The sequence below is a fragment of the Ailuropoda melanoleuca genome, chromosome 4, assembly GCF_002007445.2.
Source record: "Ailuropoda melanoleuca isolate Jingjing chromosome 4, ASM200744v2, whole genome shotgun sequence".
NCBI lineage: Eukaryota > Metazoa > Chordata > Mammalia > Carnivora > Ursidae > Ailuropoda > Ailuropoda melanoleuca.
In genome coordinates, this window is record NC_048221.1 from 124691539 (window position 1) to 124711154 (window position 19616).

The 19616-nt window shown below is 37.4% G+C and overlaps 1 protein-coding gene across 8 annotated transcripts in view; it reads left to right on the forward strand.

Annotated features, from left to right (window-relative positions):
- Positions 1-19616, forward strand: part of DTNB (dystrobrevin beta) — a 251360-nt gene that overhangs the window by 61925 nt on the left and 169819 nt on the right. For all 8 annotated transcript variants that reach the window (XM_034659796.1, XM_034659801.1, XM_034659799.1 and 5 more), the window contains exons 5-6: positions 6510-6595; positions 16732-16886. In XM_034659796.1, coding sequence (XP_034515687.1) covers positions 6510-6595; positions 16732-16886 — 241 coding nt within the window. The remainder of the gene's footprint in view (positions 1-6509; positions 6596-16731; positions 16887-19616) is intronic.

A 19616-nucleotide genomic window follows, 5' to 3' on the forward strand; every position in this document is an offset into this window, starting at 1 on the left:
TTTTGAACATTTTTTCATGTGTCTGTTAGCCATTTGTATGTCTTCATTGGAAAAGTGTCTGTTCATATCTTCTGCCCATTTTATGATTTGTTTATTTGTTTCTCGTGTATTGAGTTTGAGAAGTTCTTTGTAGATCTTGGATACCAGTCCTTTATCTGTGGTGTCCTTTGCAAATATATTCTCCCATTCTGTGGGCTGTCTCTTAGTTTTTTTGACTGAGAAACAGCTTGTTTTCTTAAGTAAAAAATGCTTCCTGTAGTCTTGTTTTCAAAAGTATTAATTTAAATAACACATTCTTATTAGATGGTGCAAAGCTGTAAACACCATCTGGCTCAGGTTAATTTAAATATTTTTAAAAAAATATGTAGGATTTGAGACTTTGCTAAACTGAAATTAACAAACCGCCATGCAAAGGGCACAGGTGAGGACTGTAAGGGCTTCTGAAGGTACCTGCATGTTAAAACAGAGCAGTGTTTATTCAGGGTGACTCACTGTCTGCTTAGCTTGGCACGGAGCTCATCATGGTGTTTTCTCAGTATTGGATAATAAGAACGCTTTTTAGAAGTCATGTGCATAGTTTATTGTCAGACTGTAAAATGATAGGTCTATAGAAGTGAATCATGCAGGGAATTCTGAGAAAGAGAAGCATGATATTTCTTTTTGAGGGAGGGTGCTCCCTGGAGAGACTGTTTGGGTGGGGTTAAAATAGCAAGTTTCCCCTCTCCCATCATCCTCAGCCAATACTACCTGTTTGTCCTTTCATTTTAGTGTCTTTATGTAGGGGTTAATATTCACTGTTGTGTTACTTATTAAATATTGACCTACTAATCAACTCTGCAGTTGTCATAGGCCAGATTTTAAGTTGAGCCACATTTTTTTGTGATAAAACCAGGTTAAATATCTTTTCTGAATCCTGTCTGAAGAGAACTGATTCTGGGATGAACTCGGACTTCACAGTGAAAGGACTGAAAACATGTTGGTGAGGTTATATATGCCATGGCCAGGGGTAGCTAACTCTTCGGTTTTAAATGTAACTTGACTAGTGTATACAGATTAAATTCAGATGTCTGGTGGAAAGGATCGAGAATGAGTTTTTCCAAGAAGAAAGAATCAATTAGATAAAGGACATAATCACAGGGTATTAGGCTGCTAAGTGGTTGCAGTCCTTCTCTGCCGCCTCTAATTGCAGAGTGAGAATGCAGGAGGGCTAATGCAACACTAGGAAACACAGTAAAAGCCACACTTTCCCTTTGCTTTGTTTGGGGGCAGCTATAGGAAGTTTTAGTTAGGTTTAAAGTCCATGGAGGAGCCTCTGGGCCAAGAAAAGCATTCAGAGCAAAGGAAAAAATGCTGACGTGTGGCCTACAAAGCAAACAGTTGAGAGGAAGGAGCTAAGATTCTTTCTATTTGAAGAGAAAAATATAAATAACATGATTTCAGGAAGAATTCTGAGAATGCCCCTTCACTAATTTTATTAGGTGATTAGATTTTATATAAGTATCTTTAATAAGTACTTTAAGTTTCTTTATATATATATATGTTACATATATATACCATTTATTAATTTGTTTATATCAGTATTTCCTTTTGAAAGGTGAATAAACCTTTTGGTGGTTGAAACTGTGAACCTAAAGTTGTAAATGTTGGTAAGCATTTGTAAGTGGGGAAGGTTAGTTTATCATTCAGACCTGATCCCACTGCCTCATTTTGAGGAGGCAGTTATGAACTTATAAAGAGATTCTTGAACACAAGGTCTCAGTAAACATCATTCCCAGATATCTCTGTCTATAGGTCCCCATGCTCCTTAATCTCAGATGCCTCTCCTTTCTCCTTACGTAAAACACCCTCAACCCTGCCTGTATATACTCTTTATCGTATTGAGTTACCCATTGACATGTACATGCATAGCCCCTCAGCCTCCATAAAATATCCATTGCTAAGCATACATGTGTTTGCACACCCCAAAAGAGCTTGCAGGTAGAGAGGAGAAAAGATTCATGGTGCAGTGGGTGGGAGATTATGTGTGGAGATTGCTGTGTGGCTGTTGTGAACAGAAAAATGGTTGGAAAGTAGAGATGACGAGTTGAGGAACCACACATTACTGGTAAGAATGAGTTGAGGGGCGATGCACTCTTCCATTAATACATCTGCGGACTGCTTGATCTGAGACGAGCCATAGAGACTATTAATAATCCTAATGAGTGGAAAAGGATAGAAGTGCTGATCCAGGTCAATTGAGAAGGATATTGTTATCCCGTATTTGAATATAAGAGTTTCTGAATCTAGAACGAATATTTGCATTTGAGCTGAGTTAAAGACTATTTGAATAAGGGATGGGAAGTTTTGTAAATATTAATGTTTCTAAAGCATTTTGAAGATTAGGGAAAAAAGTGTTGCTTCAGTGCTATTATAATAGTTTTCAGAAGTGAAGGTGTCATAGTACCCATTTATACCTTGCCATGTGGCATTTACTGATGGGTACTGTGGGTTTAATCTTCAGTAACAGAGTTGAGTTTGACCTGACTCTTACGCCAGTATGCTGGGCTCCACCACACTCTCCTGTTTGCAGAAATGGCATCACTTTCTTCTTTGCAGCAGGAATAGATATCACTTTTTGTCCTTGAAGGAAGAACATGAGACTTGGAGCCAGAAAGAGTTATACAATCACAATATGATTCATTCTCTTTCATCTTTTATTATGTCCTTTAATTTATCATTACCTGCAAAATAAAAGCTAAATTCTTAGTACTGCCTTCAAAGTTCTGTGTTGGTAGCTCTCAGCTCTGGGTGCATATCAAAAAGCACGAGAAACTTTTTAAAAATACCAAGCACAGTGTGGGATTTAGGCATCTGGATTTTTGTGTCCACATTCATGAGGGATACCAGCTTGTTTTCTTTTGTTGTAATGGATTATTGTGTGTTTGGTATCAAAATAATGCGGGTCTCATGAAAGAATTGGGAAGTGTTTCTCCTTTTTTTATTCCCTCAAAGAGTTTGTGTTGAAATGCAATTATTTCTTCTTTAAATGTTTAGAATTTACCAGTATAGCTTTCTGCGTGAGGAGCTTTCTGTTTTGGAAGGCTAAAAAACTTAGATTTAGTTTCTTTGATAGATATGGGCCTATTGAGGTTACCTGTTTGTTCTTGCACGAGCTGTAATGGTTGGCGTTTTTCAAGGAGTGGTTTGTGTCTGCCCAGTTCATTTAAGTTGTTGAATTTATGGACTTCATAATATTTCCTCATTTCTGTCATGTTTGTAGAATGAGTGGTTGATAACCCTTCTTTCATTCCTGGTATTGGTAATTTGTGTCTTCTCTCTCTTTTTCTTAGTCAGTCTGGCTAGAAATTTATCAATATTATTGATTTATTCAAAGAACCAGCTTTTGGTTTCATTAATTTTTCTCTGTTGTTTTTCTGTTTTTAGGTCCACTGATTTCTGCTCTTAAGCATATTACTTTTTTCCTTTTGCTTGTTTTGGGTTTAATTTGCTGTTCTTTTTCTAGCGTCTTAAGATAATTGACTTGAGAACCGTCTTTTCTAGCATGAGCATGGTTAGTACTTATAAAGTAAAAAGTGAGCAAACTGCCATGCTTTCCTTTGGCTGCCTTCATTCCGCCCTGGACACAACCAGTGTTATTTTTTTCAACATCCTTTCACAGAATGCTAGATAGCATTACAGCACTTATTTTGTTCCATGCTTTGCCTTTTTTTTTTTTTTAACTTAGTAATCTATCTTGTATATAATTCTTTATCTTTAACACATTATTTTTCATTCTTTTTATGATAGCCTAAATAGCAGTCTTCTATTAATGGGCATTTAAGGATAGGGCCTAGGTCTTGGTGTTTTTAATATTTTTATTCTTTTTATGCATTTTTTTGCGAAAAATTTTATGCATGCAGTTTATATATCTTAAATGTCTTTTAACCTGTGGGTTTCTCTTCATTTTCTGCCTTAACCATTAGCCGTGTCCAGTAATGGTAACCTTCACTTTCCCAGGATTCATTTTTTAAACAGTTTTTACTGAGAATTAGAACATGCCTGCAGAAGGACACCTAAAATGAAGTCCAGTGTGATATAACACTGGGAAGCAGATGCCCCATATAGGTACTTCTGGCAGCTGAGGGACAGTACCGTCAGCATGCAGGAGCCCCTGGTGTGGTCCTTTCTGTGTCACCCCGTCACCTCTCTCAGGGGTAATCGATATCCTGATTTTTATGGAAACCTCTTCTAAGATGAATTTTTACTTTCTTCTGGATATTCTCACCTCGTGAGATCGGTGTCTGCAAAAAAGCATTAGAGCAAGTTTTCCTTAAAAAATGTTGTTCGCTGTGCATCAGGACTTCATCTGTTCGTGAGCATTTCCTCTTTGTTCTTGCTCTGCTAGTCATCACGCATGCCTCCTCGCACTCTGGACTTCAGGAATGTTCTCTCTTGCGGCTTCATCTTTCTGGGCCTCTTGACTTCAGGATAGAAACTGCATGCATCAGGGTGCTTAGCCGTGAGCAGTAGAAACCACCTCTGGCGAATCTGTTAGAAGGATATGCATGACCCACAGAGTCTCTGAGAAGGTCAGGAAAGTGGGCTTACTGACCACACTGCCAAGAAAAAAATCTCAAGATTGTGTCACAAAACGGGTCTCATGAAGACACCTCTGCCACCTTTCTGGGGCACAGATACTGTTGCCTGTGCTCCGAATCCCACTGCCGCTGAGCTGTGGACCCGCCGGAGGAATCTGTCTCTGCTGCCCCAGGAAGCTGGATGTGACCCCTCCTGGTGTGGCCATCCTCGCCGGCAGACTCTTTGGAGTTCCTGCTTCTAAAGGCTAATCGTTTTCTGTTTGGTGTCGAGTGGGTGCATCTTATTGGTGGAGCCTGTAGCATGTGCCCATGTCTTAGTGTTGAAGAAAAATGGGAAAGCAAACAGGTGAGGTTTTCTTTTTTTCCTTCTTCACACTTTGGTGGTAGGACACGTATTGCTCTCATAACATAGGGCATGCTTAAATACAGCCTTGGCATTTAGACGGTTGGTGACCAGAGAAATGTCCGCTGTAGAGTTCTGTATCAGTCTTAGAAGTCCATTCCTTTCAGTAGCTGATGTTCCTTATAGCTACTCGTGTTGCTTGTACAATGCAGTGGGTATTGGACTTGGGCATATTCCTTATATTGGCAGGTGTCATATAAGATGTGGAGCAGGGTCTGCATTTCTTAAGAACTGTATATTTAAGAACCCCATCCTGGGGCACCTGGCTGGCTCAGTCAGTAGAGCATACAACTCTTAATCTCTGGGTTGTAAGTTTGAGCCCCACGTTGGGTGTAGAGATCACTTAAAAATAAAATCTTTGAAAGATAAAATAAAATAAAAACCCCAACCTAATTTCAGCTAATTGCAGGTATTCCTGTTTTATCTTATGAGTAAACGTAATGAAGTGTAATAGTTGAAAATCAGACTGTAATAAACATTAGTATTTCCTAGAGATTTTTTCATTATGAACCTTCAGGCTTATAGACCATTTGCCTTTTCCAGGTGTGATCTGACTGTATAAAAGTTTTGGAAAATGGAAGACACTCTATTAGGACCATCAGTAAAGATAAATAGGACGACATTTGCTTTTCAAAACCAAGATGATATAGTTCTCATTATTGTGAAGCTATTTTACTGTGACACTTTGTACGCACAAGCTTTATAATATGAACACAAAAGCCCATTGTTCATTTGCATATGATGACTTTAAAAACGGGCTAGTGAAGTTTTCATCTGCTGTGAAACCAGGACACGGCTGAATGGATGGAGTAGTGGGCGTGTTGGGTCAGAGGGGCTTGCTGACATTGCCTTGGTTCTGCGGGTGATATGCAGCATTGTTTTGGATAATTCACATATGTTCTACATTTCATCTTTCCAGTCACTGAAAAAGAATCGATATTACTATCCTTTCCCTTTCCCTTTTCTCACAGTGGTGCTGTGGGAAGATTTGGGACAGATACATCAGGCTTCTTAGGATAAACATATGGTAACATAAGACTGTCACAGTAAAAACGAAGATGAATATGGTATAAAATCTTTATAGCAGTGTGTACCCTGTGGGTTTAGTACATAACAATAAACTGTTGTTATCATGGTGGAAGGACACCTTTCTGAATTATTCAGACCAGGAGGTGCCTCAGTTTTGAATACTAAAAGCAACTCAGCTGCACTCTCATGGGCTAAATTGATAGGAAATTTACTTCTGGTTCATCCATTTGGCCTCTGTGTACAGAGCCAGTAGAAATTTCTTTACAGAATGTTTGTAAAGCTCCTTTGCAAATAATTCATGTCGTTTTAACGCTATTACCTAACATGCATGAGGCCTTAATTCTACAAAGGAAAAAAATCCAACGTTTCTAAAAATCCAAGGTAATATTGTAGTATATAAAGGTAAGGGCCAGCTTACTAATTGTTTGATATTTAGTGATACCGTTGATTGCTTTTGTGGTTCCAGATAGCAATTGTTTCTAATGTAATTTATTTTGCAGTGAGGGCCGAGGCAAGTTGACCGTATTTTCAGTTAAAGCTATGTTAGCAACCATGTGTGGTGGAAAAATGCTGGACAAATTGAGATGTAAGTACTTTCATATTATTTGAAAGACTGTATTTTCAGATCAGGACCTTTGAAAAGTTTTAAATTAATGTTGTCAGAATTTTGGATGATGCTGTGCTGAACTTTTTTGTTTTTACTCCATCGTTCACTTTGTAGCAACTGGCTCAGAGTATGTAAATTATGCCACCTACTGTTGAGATGGAAAAATTGGTTGAATTAATTTGTTTAGTAGGTTTTTTTTTGTTGTTGTTGTTGTTTTTAATAAAGCAATGAAACTGAAGAGATTCAGAACAGTCATGTTGACCTTAAAAAAGTCTTTTAAAAATGTTTTCCGTATTATCAAAAATTTTGCTTGCAGATGATTATGTTTTCTGCTTTTAGTTAGAAAATAAATATGATTATCTTTACCAGGTTTGGTCAAGATTAGCCCTCTTTAAAATAAGTTTATTCTTCATCAGGTGATATTTGCATGATTAAACTTTTCCTTAGTAGCTTAGAGTTAAACTCATTTATTTAGAAATTTAGAGCCTGTTTTTTTTTTGTTGTTGTTCATTTTTCCTAAATTTTTTCTTCCTGTTGGCCATTTTGTCATTTAACTGTTCCTTAGATACCATAAGATTAAATGAAATCAAAGGAGGTGAAATTCACAGTTATTTAATTTTTTTGCATATGGTTTTCATTCATTCATGCGATAGTTACTAACTGCCTGAGTTATGCCAAGCATTGTGCTAAGTGCTTTACATATATTTTCTCACTGAATGCTTAAAATTTCTTTGAGCAGCAGGTGGTATATTCTCCATTTTATAGATGAGTTAACTGAGGGGGCGAAGCTGGGATTTCAACTCAGGCTGTCTAGCTTCATAGCCCTGTTCTAAGCTACCTTGTTGTACTCCGTATACGTAATCCTGTGATGGGAGGCACACTCGGGAAACAGTACAGTGATCAAAGTGCCATGCTGTGAGGGAGAACCTCTGGCGGGTTTCAGGGAGGTGAGATTGAAGCTGTGGGTTTTCATGAAGTGTTGCGATACCCTATGAATTGCTTTGTTGAAGAAAGTAGGTCATCTGTCCTGTAGCATTTCTCATGGACTGGATTTTGAGGATTACATCCCCATGATGTTCTTCTATGTCCTACATTTTTTGTTTTAATTGAAAGATATAGAGGCTTAGTCAGACCTAAGCACAGGTTTTTGGGCAGGATGGCCTGATAGGTGCATTTATTTTCTGTGCTTTTTCTTACATGTGACCATGACACTGAAAGTTGGAAAGCTGGATGGCTCACCGGATATAGATATAAGTATTCTAAAGGAAGGTCTCAGTAATATGTTTGGTCAGCTCTTATCTGGTTTATCTTCATTTCAAAATCAGCTTCAATGTAAAACAAATTTTTAGTAATAAAACTTACAGTTTTATTAAATACTTTCCCGAATATTTTTCTTTTTCTTTCTTTTTTTTTTTTTAAAGATTTTATTTATTTATTCGACAGAGATAGAGACAGCCAGCGAGAGAGGGAACACAAGCAGGGGGAGTGGGAGAGGAAGAAGCAGGCTCATAGCGGAAGAGCCTGATGTGGGGCTCGATCCCATAACGCCAGGATCACACCCTGAGCCGAAGGCAGACGCCCAACTGCTGTGCCACCCAGGCGCCCCCCGAGTATTTTTCACATGGTATCTCAAAATATTACTCTTTTAGGCTGAAATTTCTTAGTATTTTCTTAAATGTAGCATGGTGTTTTTCTGAGGAAGATAATGTAAAGTGAATGAAACTATATTTCATTCAAGCACAAAGAAGAAGAAAGTTGGAATTTTATCTGTTTTTAATGATGATGACATCAGGTAAAGAGTATACATTGCCATCTTTCTTAGTACTGGAGAAAGTGGCTGAAAAATGGAAAACTGATGATATAACCGCATTGTAGGTAACTCTGGAGTCTGTAAGTTTCTATGATTAAATCTGCTACATTTACATCGAGCTGGGACCTGGCACATAGTAAGTGCCGAAATTTTGCCAAATATCAATTGTTGATTGAGTACTAAAATTACTGCAATTCTCTGTTGTAACTGTTAGTGAAAAAGTGCCAATTTTAGTATTGTATGGAATGTGGCAGGGATCCAGGTCATGGCAGGTGTTTTGTTTTGTTTTAACGTGGCTTTTGAACTTCTTGTAGGAACACAAGTGACCAGTATTCAAATGACACAAAGGACACATGCCCAGGCCAACGTGACATGTCAGTGTGGTCAGAATGCCAGGTCATCGCACATCAGATATGGATTAATGAAATACCAGCCATGCTAGCTCACTAATTACCATGTTTATGTCATGCAGATAGATTTAAAATATGGTTTCCTTATCGTCCTCATCTTCAAAATTATAGTTTCTCTACCATCTGTAGCTCTGTTTCATTATTTTTGTTGTACTAATTATTTTGGCTTGAGAATGAGATGTTTAACATAAATAAAACTTTCAGGTATTGAAGCCTATCTTTGCTTCTTAATTTTAATCATCCAGAGTGGAAACCGGTTTACATGTGGTCTGTCCGTCTTGTTTTATACAGATCTCACTGGTTATAATTTACATATTTTTCATAGCTCAGAGACATCATCCTCTGGTGCATTTGGGGCTAATTGTGAGGCTCTGGATTGTTTGTCCCTTCTGATGTTTTCCGACGACTGCTTTCTTGGTCCTTGAGCTTTTTGTTGGTGATGGCAGCGATGGTGATGGTGTGTGTGTCCCCTTTATCACTGGTAAATGTGATGAGATTATCAGCGGATCAGTCTCTAGAAATCTCTCTTTGCTTCTGATTTACATTTAATATGGAGAAAACATAAGCAAACTTCTGAGCATTCTATTTAAGGTGTGAGTGTAAGTGACGACTGGAGTGTTTGTAGTGGGACTGGCAGTTTGGCTGCTGGAGGAATCCTTTTCTCCCTGGCTTGACGGGTCCCAGCTGTGTCCTGCTTAGTTGAGATGGCTGAATAATAGTGTAGACAGAAGTGAGCTAGAACACTGTACTGTAACATCCAACGACATTTGTTCACTTTCTTCTCTCGGTTTGTTTCATTGACTTTGTTCTCAGTTTCTCCGTCTTCCTGCCTCTGACTGCACTTTCTGCTGTTACCTCTGTTAAGGTTCCTTTTAAATGAGGTTTTCATGTTTATGCAATACAACTTATTGTTTCTACTTTTCTTCCTTTTATTTTGATCTTTCTGCATTTTACCTTTTATTTTCGATTTTTTTCCTGTAATTTTCTCCCCTCTCCCCTTTTTATTTGGTGTATTTTTTTTTGTTTGCTTTTTTGGGGGTCAAGATAGCATTTAGAACAACTTAACCAATATTGTACTTTAAGCTTGAAACATTTCTTGATTAAATTTTCAGGTCTCTCTTAAGAGAGTTTCTGTTCCCAGCGAACACTCATTTATAGAAATAATTCACTGTTGTGGGCATTAGGGACTATATCCTAGATTCACAGTTAACTTAGGGTCAGATTCTAAATACCAATGATTTATAATCAGGATACAGACTTTAATTATAAGCGTGATCAAAACTCAGTAATGTCAGAAACCCTAAAAATAAATCAGAGAACAAAATTTACAGACTGTAAAGCCTGTTATTTATTGTCATTTGATTTATGTGATTTATTTACTTTGTCCAATTCTGCTATTCGTTTTCTAGGAAACTTAGTCTCTTATTCAGACCTCATCTGTCTTGCATTAAAAGATAGGAGTAGATGATTCATGTTTTTTTAAAATTCTTTAAAAAGCTGGTGCTATCGTTTTGAAGGATAGTCTAACAGTATGTATCCGGAAGGCTGTAAAAATATCCATATCCATTGATTCAGTCTATTTCTTGAGTTTACCCGGAGGAATTAATCAGAGTGCACCCTAAATTTTATGTATATTTGTTATGACATTTTTTATAATATGTGAAAACTTGAAACAGGTTTAGTGTCCAAAACTCAGAGCTCAGTTATAGTTCAGGATACCCACATGACTAATATAATGTCCTCAAAAACGTGTTTCAGATCAAAATGCATAAATGTGATATAGTTCTAGACAAAAATTTATTATGCACATAGAAAAAGAAGTAGTATACCAAACTGAGAACGGGTATTTTTTCTGCATTGTAGCATAAGAATGTTTTTGTAATAATATTGTACATGTTTCTGATGGACCACACTTTGAGTAGCTGGAGAAAAGATGCTCTGACGTGCTGTTTGTGCCCAGAACTGGCAGTTCTCACCGACATTTCAATCACTTGCTTCCTTGCTGTTGCACTAACAGATTGTAGAGGGGCCGTCCTTTGCAGCTATGATTAAACAGATTCACCTGTTCAAACTTTAGCCTCCTCTGCAGTGGTCTTCTCGCTGCCCGTCACTGCAGGGTTACCCTGGCTGGTTTCTGCTAACCACCATCCCTTCTCGTCGTTAGACAGAAATGACTCTTTCATCTCAATGAGTGATAGCCACATTTGCATTTCTCATATAACCAAAATGTTCTAGAACTGGAAACGAGTAAGAGATAAGTCCTAAATCAGTATTTTATCAATAAGAAAAAGAAAAAGAAAAACAAAACCAAAGGAGGCCTTGAGACTTGTCTGAAGTAGTTACTGGCTGAGTCAGCTCTGCAGAGAGGCCCAAGGCTTGCTGACTCCCATCCTTCAGCCTCACTCTGACTTAATGAAGGATGTAGGAATATTCATGAGTTTGGGAATAAAATATTCCCTTGGATTTGGTTACATATAGGTATTTATAAACATGCAGATGTATATACATGTTTTTGTGGGTTAGATTGCTTCGTTGGTAGAAAGATGATAGGCAGGGAGAGTCTGTTGCCAGAGAAAGCTAACATATAAAAGAAAATGGTATTCCATTTTATTGACTCTTTTGTAAACAACGCTATCATCTTGCAAAAGTGTGTGATTTGTTATGTGGGGAGAAAAAAGAGTGGATAAATGCAATAAGTAAAACCAGGATCATTATCACCAGAAAAAGAAAAAAAAAATTGAAACGTGATGATGGTAGAATAGTAGCATTATTTTGCCATTACACAAAGGACAGAATATTTTTTAAAGTGTGTATATATAAGTATTTAGGGACTTAACTGTGGGTTTTTCACAAGGGACAAAGCCTACATTTTTATCTAGAAACAACTAATGGGGAATTAGCATACCTTCTTTCAGAGGCATATAAATAGAAAGAGAATTACTGGGGAAATTAACCAGCGTTCTGGGGAGTAATTTAGTCCCTTAATGCCAGAAGAGTTGAGGGCTTTAATTATAGGATTAGTTTAATTTTTTATTAAATTTTATTGTCTTTTATTTATTTCTTTGGTGAGATCTTTTATTTGTGTATAGTAAATCACACCAACTTATATTCATTGTTATACTTCATTTAAGATAAAAAAAATAGCATTAATTGTATTCTGTTTTTCTTACAGATAAAAGAAGCCTAATCTTAAAAAAAAGTACTGTTGTAAACCAGTAACTCAGGAAATAGTAGATTACTTCACTATGCCTTCAATTTGGGGTCTAGCGGTATTTCTCATATTAAATCAAACAAAGAAACATGTTTCTGCTTGTTCACTTGTAAATGTAATATGGCCCTATTAAGTTATAGTTTCTTTTTTAATGAATTTTTAAAAAATTGACTGCTCGGAATATATTATATGACATGGTAACTAAGTGTAACAGAAAATAATACTTTTTGGAGGGGGAATGTTAGTCATTTTAGTATCCAGTCACTCCCTTTTATTCCTCTGAATGAGTCAGGTGTAAATTTGTCAGTGTGTGTATACACAGATGTTTTTGTGACTGTGAAACTGTAGATATGTGTATTTATGTACTTAGTAGCATTAGTTTCCCTGTCTTGAATATTTCCACCATTTAGTTAGTGAGCACAATGTAATCACATGCTAATTTATCAGTTATGAATACAATAAGTGGCAACAAAACACTTAACAGTGGCTTAAACACATTGGGATTTATTTTTCTCAAGTAAAAATAAATCCGAAGGCTGTTAAGTCAAAGTTGGTCCCATGACTTGAGGATGTTATCAGAGACTCAGGTTCCATCCTCATGTCCTGCTCAGCCATGTGGCTTTCCTCCTTACGATCTTATGTGCGTGATTGCTGGATGGGCTTCACATTCTCTTTCCAGGCAGAAAGAAGAAAGAGATGCCTCTCTTGGGAAAGCAGAAGCATTCCCAGAAATCCACGTTAGGGTTACATTTTGTAAAAGAGACTAGGAAGTCATCTTTTTAAGTGGACCATATTGCCATTCTCAACACTGGGTGCAGCTGGACAGCCAGCAGGGAAAAACAGATGCTGAGTAGTAGGCACCTCTCCGCATCCCATGCTGACCTTTTGTTTTCATTCAGGTTATTTCCTCATTATAAGAATAACACCCAGCTATTTAAAAATGAAGTCACTGTGCGCTCCCCTCCTTAAGGGCATCAAGTTTTCATATAATTGGCAATATCTTCAAAGCTCTGTATCTTGAGCTGTGGCCCAATACTCAGGTTCTAATTGCCTGCAGGAGGGTTCTACCTGGACATTTGCTGGTTGGTTTAAATACACTTAAGTACAAAGCTTTATCTTCAGGTTTTTTGGGTTTTTTTTTCCAGGCAGCGTTGCCAGCATTTTCCCATACTAGAAACTTAGAATAATCCTAACTTCTTAAATTCCTTTATTCCCTAATCCAGTTTGCCATCAGATGTAGTTTCCTACATTGAAATATCTGGGAGGTGACCCTTACGTGCCCCCCCCCCCACTACTGAAGTTCACACACTTGCTACCTCATTTGTGCCTCATTCACAGGGTTTACTAGCTGATTTCTCCAATCCTGTTCTTCCTCTTTTTGTTCATTCTGCTGGTCACTAACAGCCCAGTTTTATTAAAACTTAGTTTTCTTAAATATTTCTCCCCGTGTAAGAGTTTTTAAACCAAATTCAAAGTGCTTTCCTCTCTCAGAGTTTACTTTCATACCAGATACTTTTCTTATTCTGTCTTTATTTCCCTTTATTTATGTATCTTAATTATCTTTCATGTTGAAGAAAAGTACACTGTGTCCTGCTTACCTCCCCTAACAAATACAAGTAGCCATAGAGAGTTTCCTCCTCTTCTCTGGTTGTGTCCTCCAGCGCCCACCTCCAGCCTGTTTTGATCTCATCATTCCAAGTTCTACCTTTCGAGGCCTAGCTTCTAAATTCCTTCCTTTTCGAACTTTCTTGACAGTTCCACCCTATGTATTTTTTGTAGCTGTTCTAAACTATATTTTGAAGAAGTGGTATGATGGGATTTCTTTAGAGTCAGAGAAGTATAACTTTAGATCTTGACTTAGCTACTTACCAACTTTTTAGCATTAAGCAAGTTAGCTTTTCTAAGCTAGTTTGTCTTTTTTTTTTTTTTTAAGATTTTATTTATTTGACAGAGAGAGAGACAGTGAGAGAGGGAACACAAGCAGGGCGAGTGGGAGAGGAAGAAGCAGGCTTCCAGCAGAGCAGGGAGCCCGATGCAGGGCTCGATCCCAGGACCCTGGGGTGACACCCTAAGCCGAAGGCAGACGCTTAACGACTGAGCCACCCAGGCGCCCCGCTAGTTTCTTTATCTATAAAATAATTACGTGTACACACATACACCTTTTTGTGAGCATAAAATGAGATAATGTTTAGTAACATGTAGTAGCACTTAGTATTAGGGATTGCTGCTTGAAAATAAAAACCCAGGATAATAGTGTCCTAAACAAAGTTGGAGTTTATTTTTCTCTTATATAAAAAAAGTCCAGGATTAGGTAGTCCAGGGCTGATATGGTAGTTCATCTGGGACCCAGGCTTTCTCTACCTTTGTTTTCTACCCTTCTAGAGTATGATTTCTTTTTCTTTTTTTTAAAAGATTTTATTTATTTATTCGACAGAGATAGAGACAGCCAGCGAGAGAGGGAATGCAGGCAGGGGAAGTGGGAGAGGAAGAAGCAGGCTCATAGTGGAGGAGCCTGATGTGGGGCTCGATCCCATAACGCCAGGATCACGCCCTGAGCCAAAGGCAGACGCCTAACCACTGTGCCACCCAGGAGCCCCTAGAGCATGATTTCTATATCAGAATTGCAATTACCATAGTCCAAGGTGACTGCTGGAGCTCCAGCCATAATAACTACATTTCAGATAGCAAAAGGAGGAAGAACATGGGGGGGGGGTGGATGGGAAGGGCCTGCTTTCCAGCTTAGTCAGCTTTCTTTAACCAGCCTTCCTGGAAGTCTTTCCTAACCCTTCTAACGTTAGTCTCATTGGCTAGCACTTAGTCACGTGACCACCACTTGCTAAAGGGAGGCTGTAAATTTTAATTTCTTAGTCATTGGGTCTCTTGTTGCACAAAATAAAATTAATCTTCTATTACTAAGAAACAAGGAGATAATTAATATTGGGTGGCTATATGCAGCCTCAGCCATGGTTACTTGTGGTAACTTTGGGGTACTTGACAGGGTGAGGTTTAAAAAGTATCTTTATGCTTCTTTCTGTTCCACTTAGTGTCAATTTAGCACTTTATTCCTCTTAGCTTCATATGTATTTTGTTTTTCCAGCTACATTGAAAGTTGCTCGAGGGATAGAGACTGTATGCCACAATTCTTTGTTGTGTTTCACAGCACCTAACAGAGTGCTTGGCACTTGGACCACATAGTAGGAACTTAGTATGTGTTTGTTCATTAAATGATTTTTTTTTCCACTAGTACCGTAGTTCTTTTAGCCTCTCATTGAATCTTCCCACCCACCATGAGTATTTAATACTTTTTCTTAAACTACAAAGTAGCAGCTATCCAGAGAGGATGTACTGCATTTTATTCCTTTGATCATTTCCTGTTTTCTTTAAAAAAAATTTTTTTTTAAGATTTTATTTATTTGACAGAGATAGAGACAGCCAGCGACAGAGGGAACACAAGCAGGGGGAGTGGGAGAGGAAGAAGCAGGCTCATAGCGGAGGAGCCTGATGTGGGGCTCGATCCCATAACGCCGGGATCACGCCCTGAGCCGAAGGCAGACGCTTAACCGCTGTGCCACCCAGGCGCCCCCATTTCCTGTTTTCTAATGCCTAAAAAAGTTACTCTGTGGAGTTGATATTCTAACATTTTATCTTTCTTTGGTTAATGTATTTAAAATGTATTTGTTTTACACCTTGTGCTTCGGGATAAATACCTTGGATTAAACCTAAGGAATAATGCATGTTTGCATATATCAATTACATATATATTTCTAATATTCATCATGAATTATATAGAATAAAACTTTTCAAAATGCCACTTTTGGCAAGTCCTCAGGAAATGATTTTTCTGTGCATATTTAATTCACTAATTTGTAAGGAATCTAATGGTTTGGAAGAAAGCTTAGATCAATTTCTTTGTCACAGTGATTTTGAGCTGCTAGTGATTTTTCTTTTTCTCCCTGACCATGGATAAGAAGAGAGGAAGAACTAACTGGAGAGAGGAGACTCTCTCCAGGAAGATAAAGAAATAGTATTACTGGAAATTTCTTTCCCATCTGCTTGAGTCAGACTTTATGGTAAAAATTAGATCTTATAGTATCAAACTATCTTGGGATAGAAGAGTTTATAGGAGTTCTTTTTATTCTACTTTGGAACTCACTGAATGGAATATTTTAAACATGCTTTATGCTTCCTTCAAATTTATTCCTTCACAGGTATTCATTATATTATTAGCATATGAATATATAAATACACAATTTCATACCCCATAACCAATATGCTAATATATTCATACACCCAAATATGCGTATGTTATATAAACACATAAAAATGCTAAGAGATAAAGATACGCTACTACAAATTCTTCTTGGAACTAAGTTAGTTATAAATAAAATAAAAAGTTATGTATCATCCAGTTATACACTCAAAAAGGGTAGGTAGGTAGACCTACATGAACGGTTATTTGGTTTGATGTTTAGGTATATATTAAGTGGGTGGGAGAGAGGGGCCTGGTCAGTAAAATAACTATACAGTGTTAATAAGGAGAATACATATTAACTAGAAATCGTAATAGCTTTATGATAATTTTTAATGATATTTTTGGACTGATATACAAATGACATAGAGACATTTATTTATAAAAAGTTGATATTTCTTTCTAGTTTGACTTTATTTGGTTTTGTTCTCATAGATGTTTTCTCCCAGATGTCAGATTCCAATGGCTTAATGATATTTAGCAAGTTTGACCAGTTTCTGAAGGAAGTTCTGAAGCTCCCAACAGCTGTCTTTGAAGGGCCATCTTTTGGTTACACAGAGCACTCAGTCCGCACCTGTTTTCCACAGCAGGTAAGGACAGTTTTGTAGAATCTAGGACTAGAAGAGCGCTCACTCATCCCTCCACCTTGTATCAGATTTCACCAGATTGCTTCTAGTCTAGGCGCATGAAGTCTTGAGTAGGGGAGAAAAAAAGAGCTTTAAGCGGGAAGGGCATGAAAAAGAGGGTGTATAAAAAATTCACCAGAGAATTCTGGTTTGGGGGAGAGAGGAGTCTTTTCTGAGAAATGATAACGTATGAAATATTTTAAATTACTATAATTTTGAAGAAAAGTGTTTAAGATGAAGTGTTTATATTATTGCTGCTGGACATATATTACTCTCCTGAATGAGTTCTTTAAACTGTGAAATACAGGAATTTTGGCATAAAACTCTATACAATACTAGACCATTTTTTCCTGTGCACCAAAGACAAGGAATGCTACCCAGCTCCCAGCTGCCAGCTCAGAATCCCTCAAGGGTACACTGCTGTTTTCATATGAAGGAAAGATAGATTGGGTTTCCTCTTTGTGTGTCCTTGTGTGATCCTGCCCTTGAGGTTGTATGTGTGAATTCCTGAGATCTTAACTGTGCCTCAAATGACTCCGAGCAGAGTGGACGCTGACTGAAGCTTCCTTTATTCAGGAAGACATGAGATAAAAGGAGCTTCATGCTAAACTTAGAAATTATGAAAAGTAGGGAATTAAGAAAAAGTCTGTGTTAAAACTAATGAGTAAAAGATTAATGGAAGTAGGATATTGACATAGTCTGAAAGTATCTCCCCATAAGATGTTTCTTAGTTATAAAAGGAAACATAGTAACCTTAGAAAATTACTATGTTATAATAGAGAAACCTGTCAGACCCACATTAACCAAGTGATCAAAGTCCCTGTCAGCAGTGAAGGGGACAGACTGATATCCCTGCCTCCCAATAGGATGTACTGAGAAGTACCCAGTATCACTGCTGTGGTACTTGGGCCAGAAAAGCACAACCTGAGTCTCAACTTCCTTGTTTTTTGGTTTTTTTTTTCCATTTTTTTAATGTTTGATTTTATTTCTTACAGTTTTATTGAGATATAATTGACATATAACATTGTAAAAGTGTAAGGTGTAAACATAATGATTTGATGCTTGTATATCTTGCAAAACGGTTTTCCACAATAAATTAACATCTGGCCTGAGTCTCATTTTGAGGAAACAGCTGACAAACCCAAATGAAGGTATTTCTACAAAATAACTGGCCTGTGCACTTTAAAAATGTCATTTTTTTATTGACAATGAACTCTTCTATGTTACAGGAGTTTAAAGAGAGAAAATTCAATGCAGTTTATGATCCAGGATTTTCTCTTGTTATAAAGGACATTATTGGGACATTTGAAAACAATCTGAATAAATTTTGTAGACTAGGTAATAGTATTTTATCAGTAAATGTCAATTTACTGGTTTTGATATTTGTATTAAATTGTGTAAGAGAATATCCTTATTTTTAAGAAATGCAATCTGAGGTATTTAAGGGCAAAGGGGCATCCCTTCTGCAGTGTTAACGTTTGAGGAATCTGGATACATGGGAATTTTTGGGGTAATCTTCTTACAATCTTTCTGTAAGTCTAAAATCACTTAAAAATAAGAAGTTAGCATGTAAAAACAACAACTGTAAACTTTGAGAAGTGAAAGTACCTTGTAAACTAGATCCTTCTGACATGTGATACTTTGATTCACAAGAGTCAAGAGTCAAACCAAACACACACATACTTTTTCTTACATTTAAAGTTAAGAATTCCTATCTGTCTGTATTCAGACTTTCAAACAATGTTTTACAGTTTGTTTAGAGATTACTCATTAGCTTTAGCACCAAAGGGGGCACCCAGAATACTGGTGAGTTATTTTTACCAAGTTCTCAGGGGATGTTCTTCCCAAATTTGTATGCACTTGGACTGATTGTTTTTCTGGAAATTTGTCTGTATATGTTATTTTTTTCTCAGTGTAAATGACAGTATCATCTTTTAGCATATTAAAAATAGCCCTGTGCTTCGATTTATTCTAATAAAGTATAGTTTGCATTCCCCTCCCCCACCCTGAATATGCATTTTTAAATGATGTGAGGCTGTCCATATGTATCCTGGTACAGGAGTGTGTTGCAGGTAATAAAATGCCCGGAAGCACTGTGAGTGAGGGTAGGTATGACAAAGAAACTGCAAACATTTTTCGTTTAGCACTCATCTCGCTGCTGCTGCTTTCACAGTACCCTTACATCAAACGGTTGTCCCCACAATACTCTGGGGTAACCTTGTATATGATGTGCATGTGGCTTTTCACACAAGATGCTTCCTGGAGGTCAGGCTAAAACTTGATCCAGTTCTGGAATGCTACTATTAAGTGTCGGTATGGGGGAGGGAATTTATACAAAGAATTGTCCATGAAGAACAACGTCTGACCAGTGGGTGACAATTACGTGGGGTACTAAACCCAAAGTAACCTTTGATCTACTTGTAACCTGAGTGCTATGATGAGACTTTTGTATTGGAGCGGAAGTTTGAAATGTCAAAGAGTATACAAAAATTTCCAACTGTCAGTCCTAAGAATGCGATCTAGAATTCTCTAGATTATTTTATGCCTTTATTGTGAAGCCTTTGAACTCACAAGCCTGACGGTTGCTTCTTATCTGCTTCAGATTCTTAGAAAAAACTGAGTCTGTGTGTATGTAAGATTTTATTTATGAGAGAGAGAGAGAGAGAGGGAGAGAGAGCATGATTGGCGGCGGGG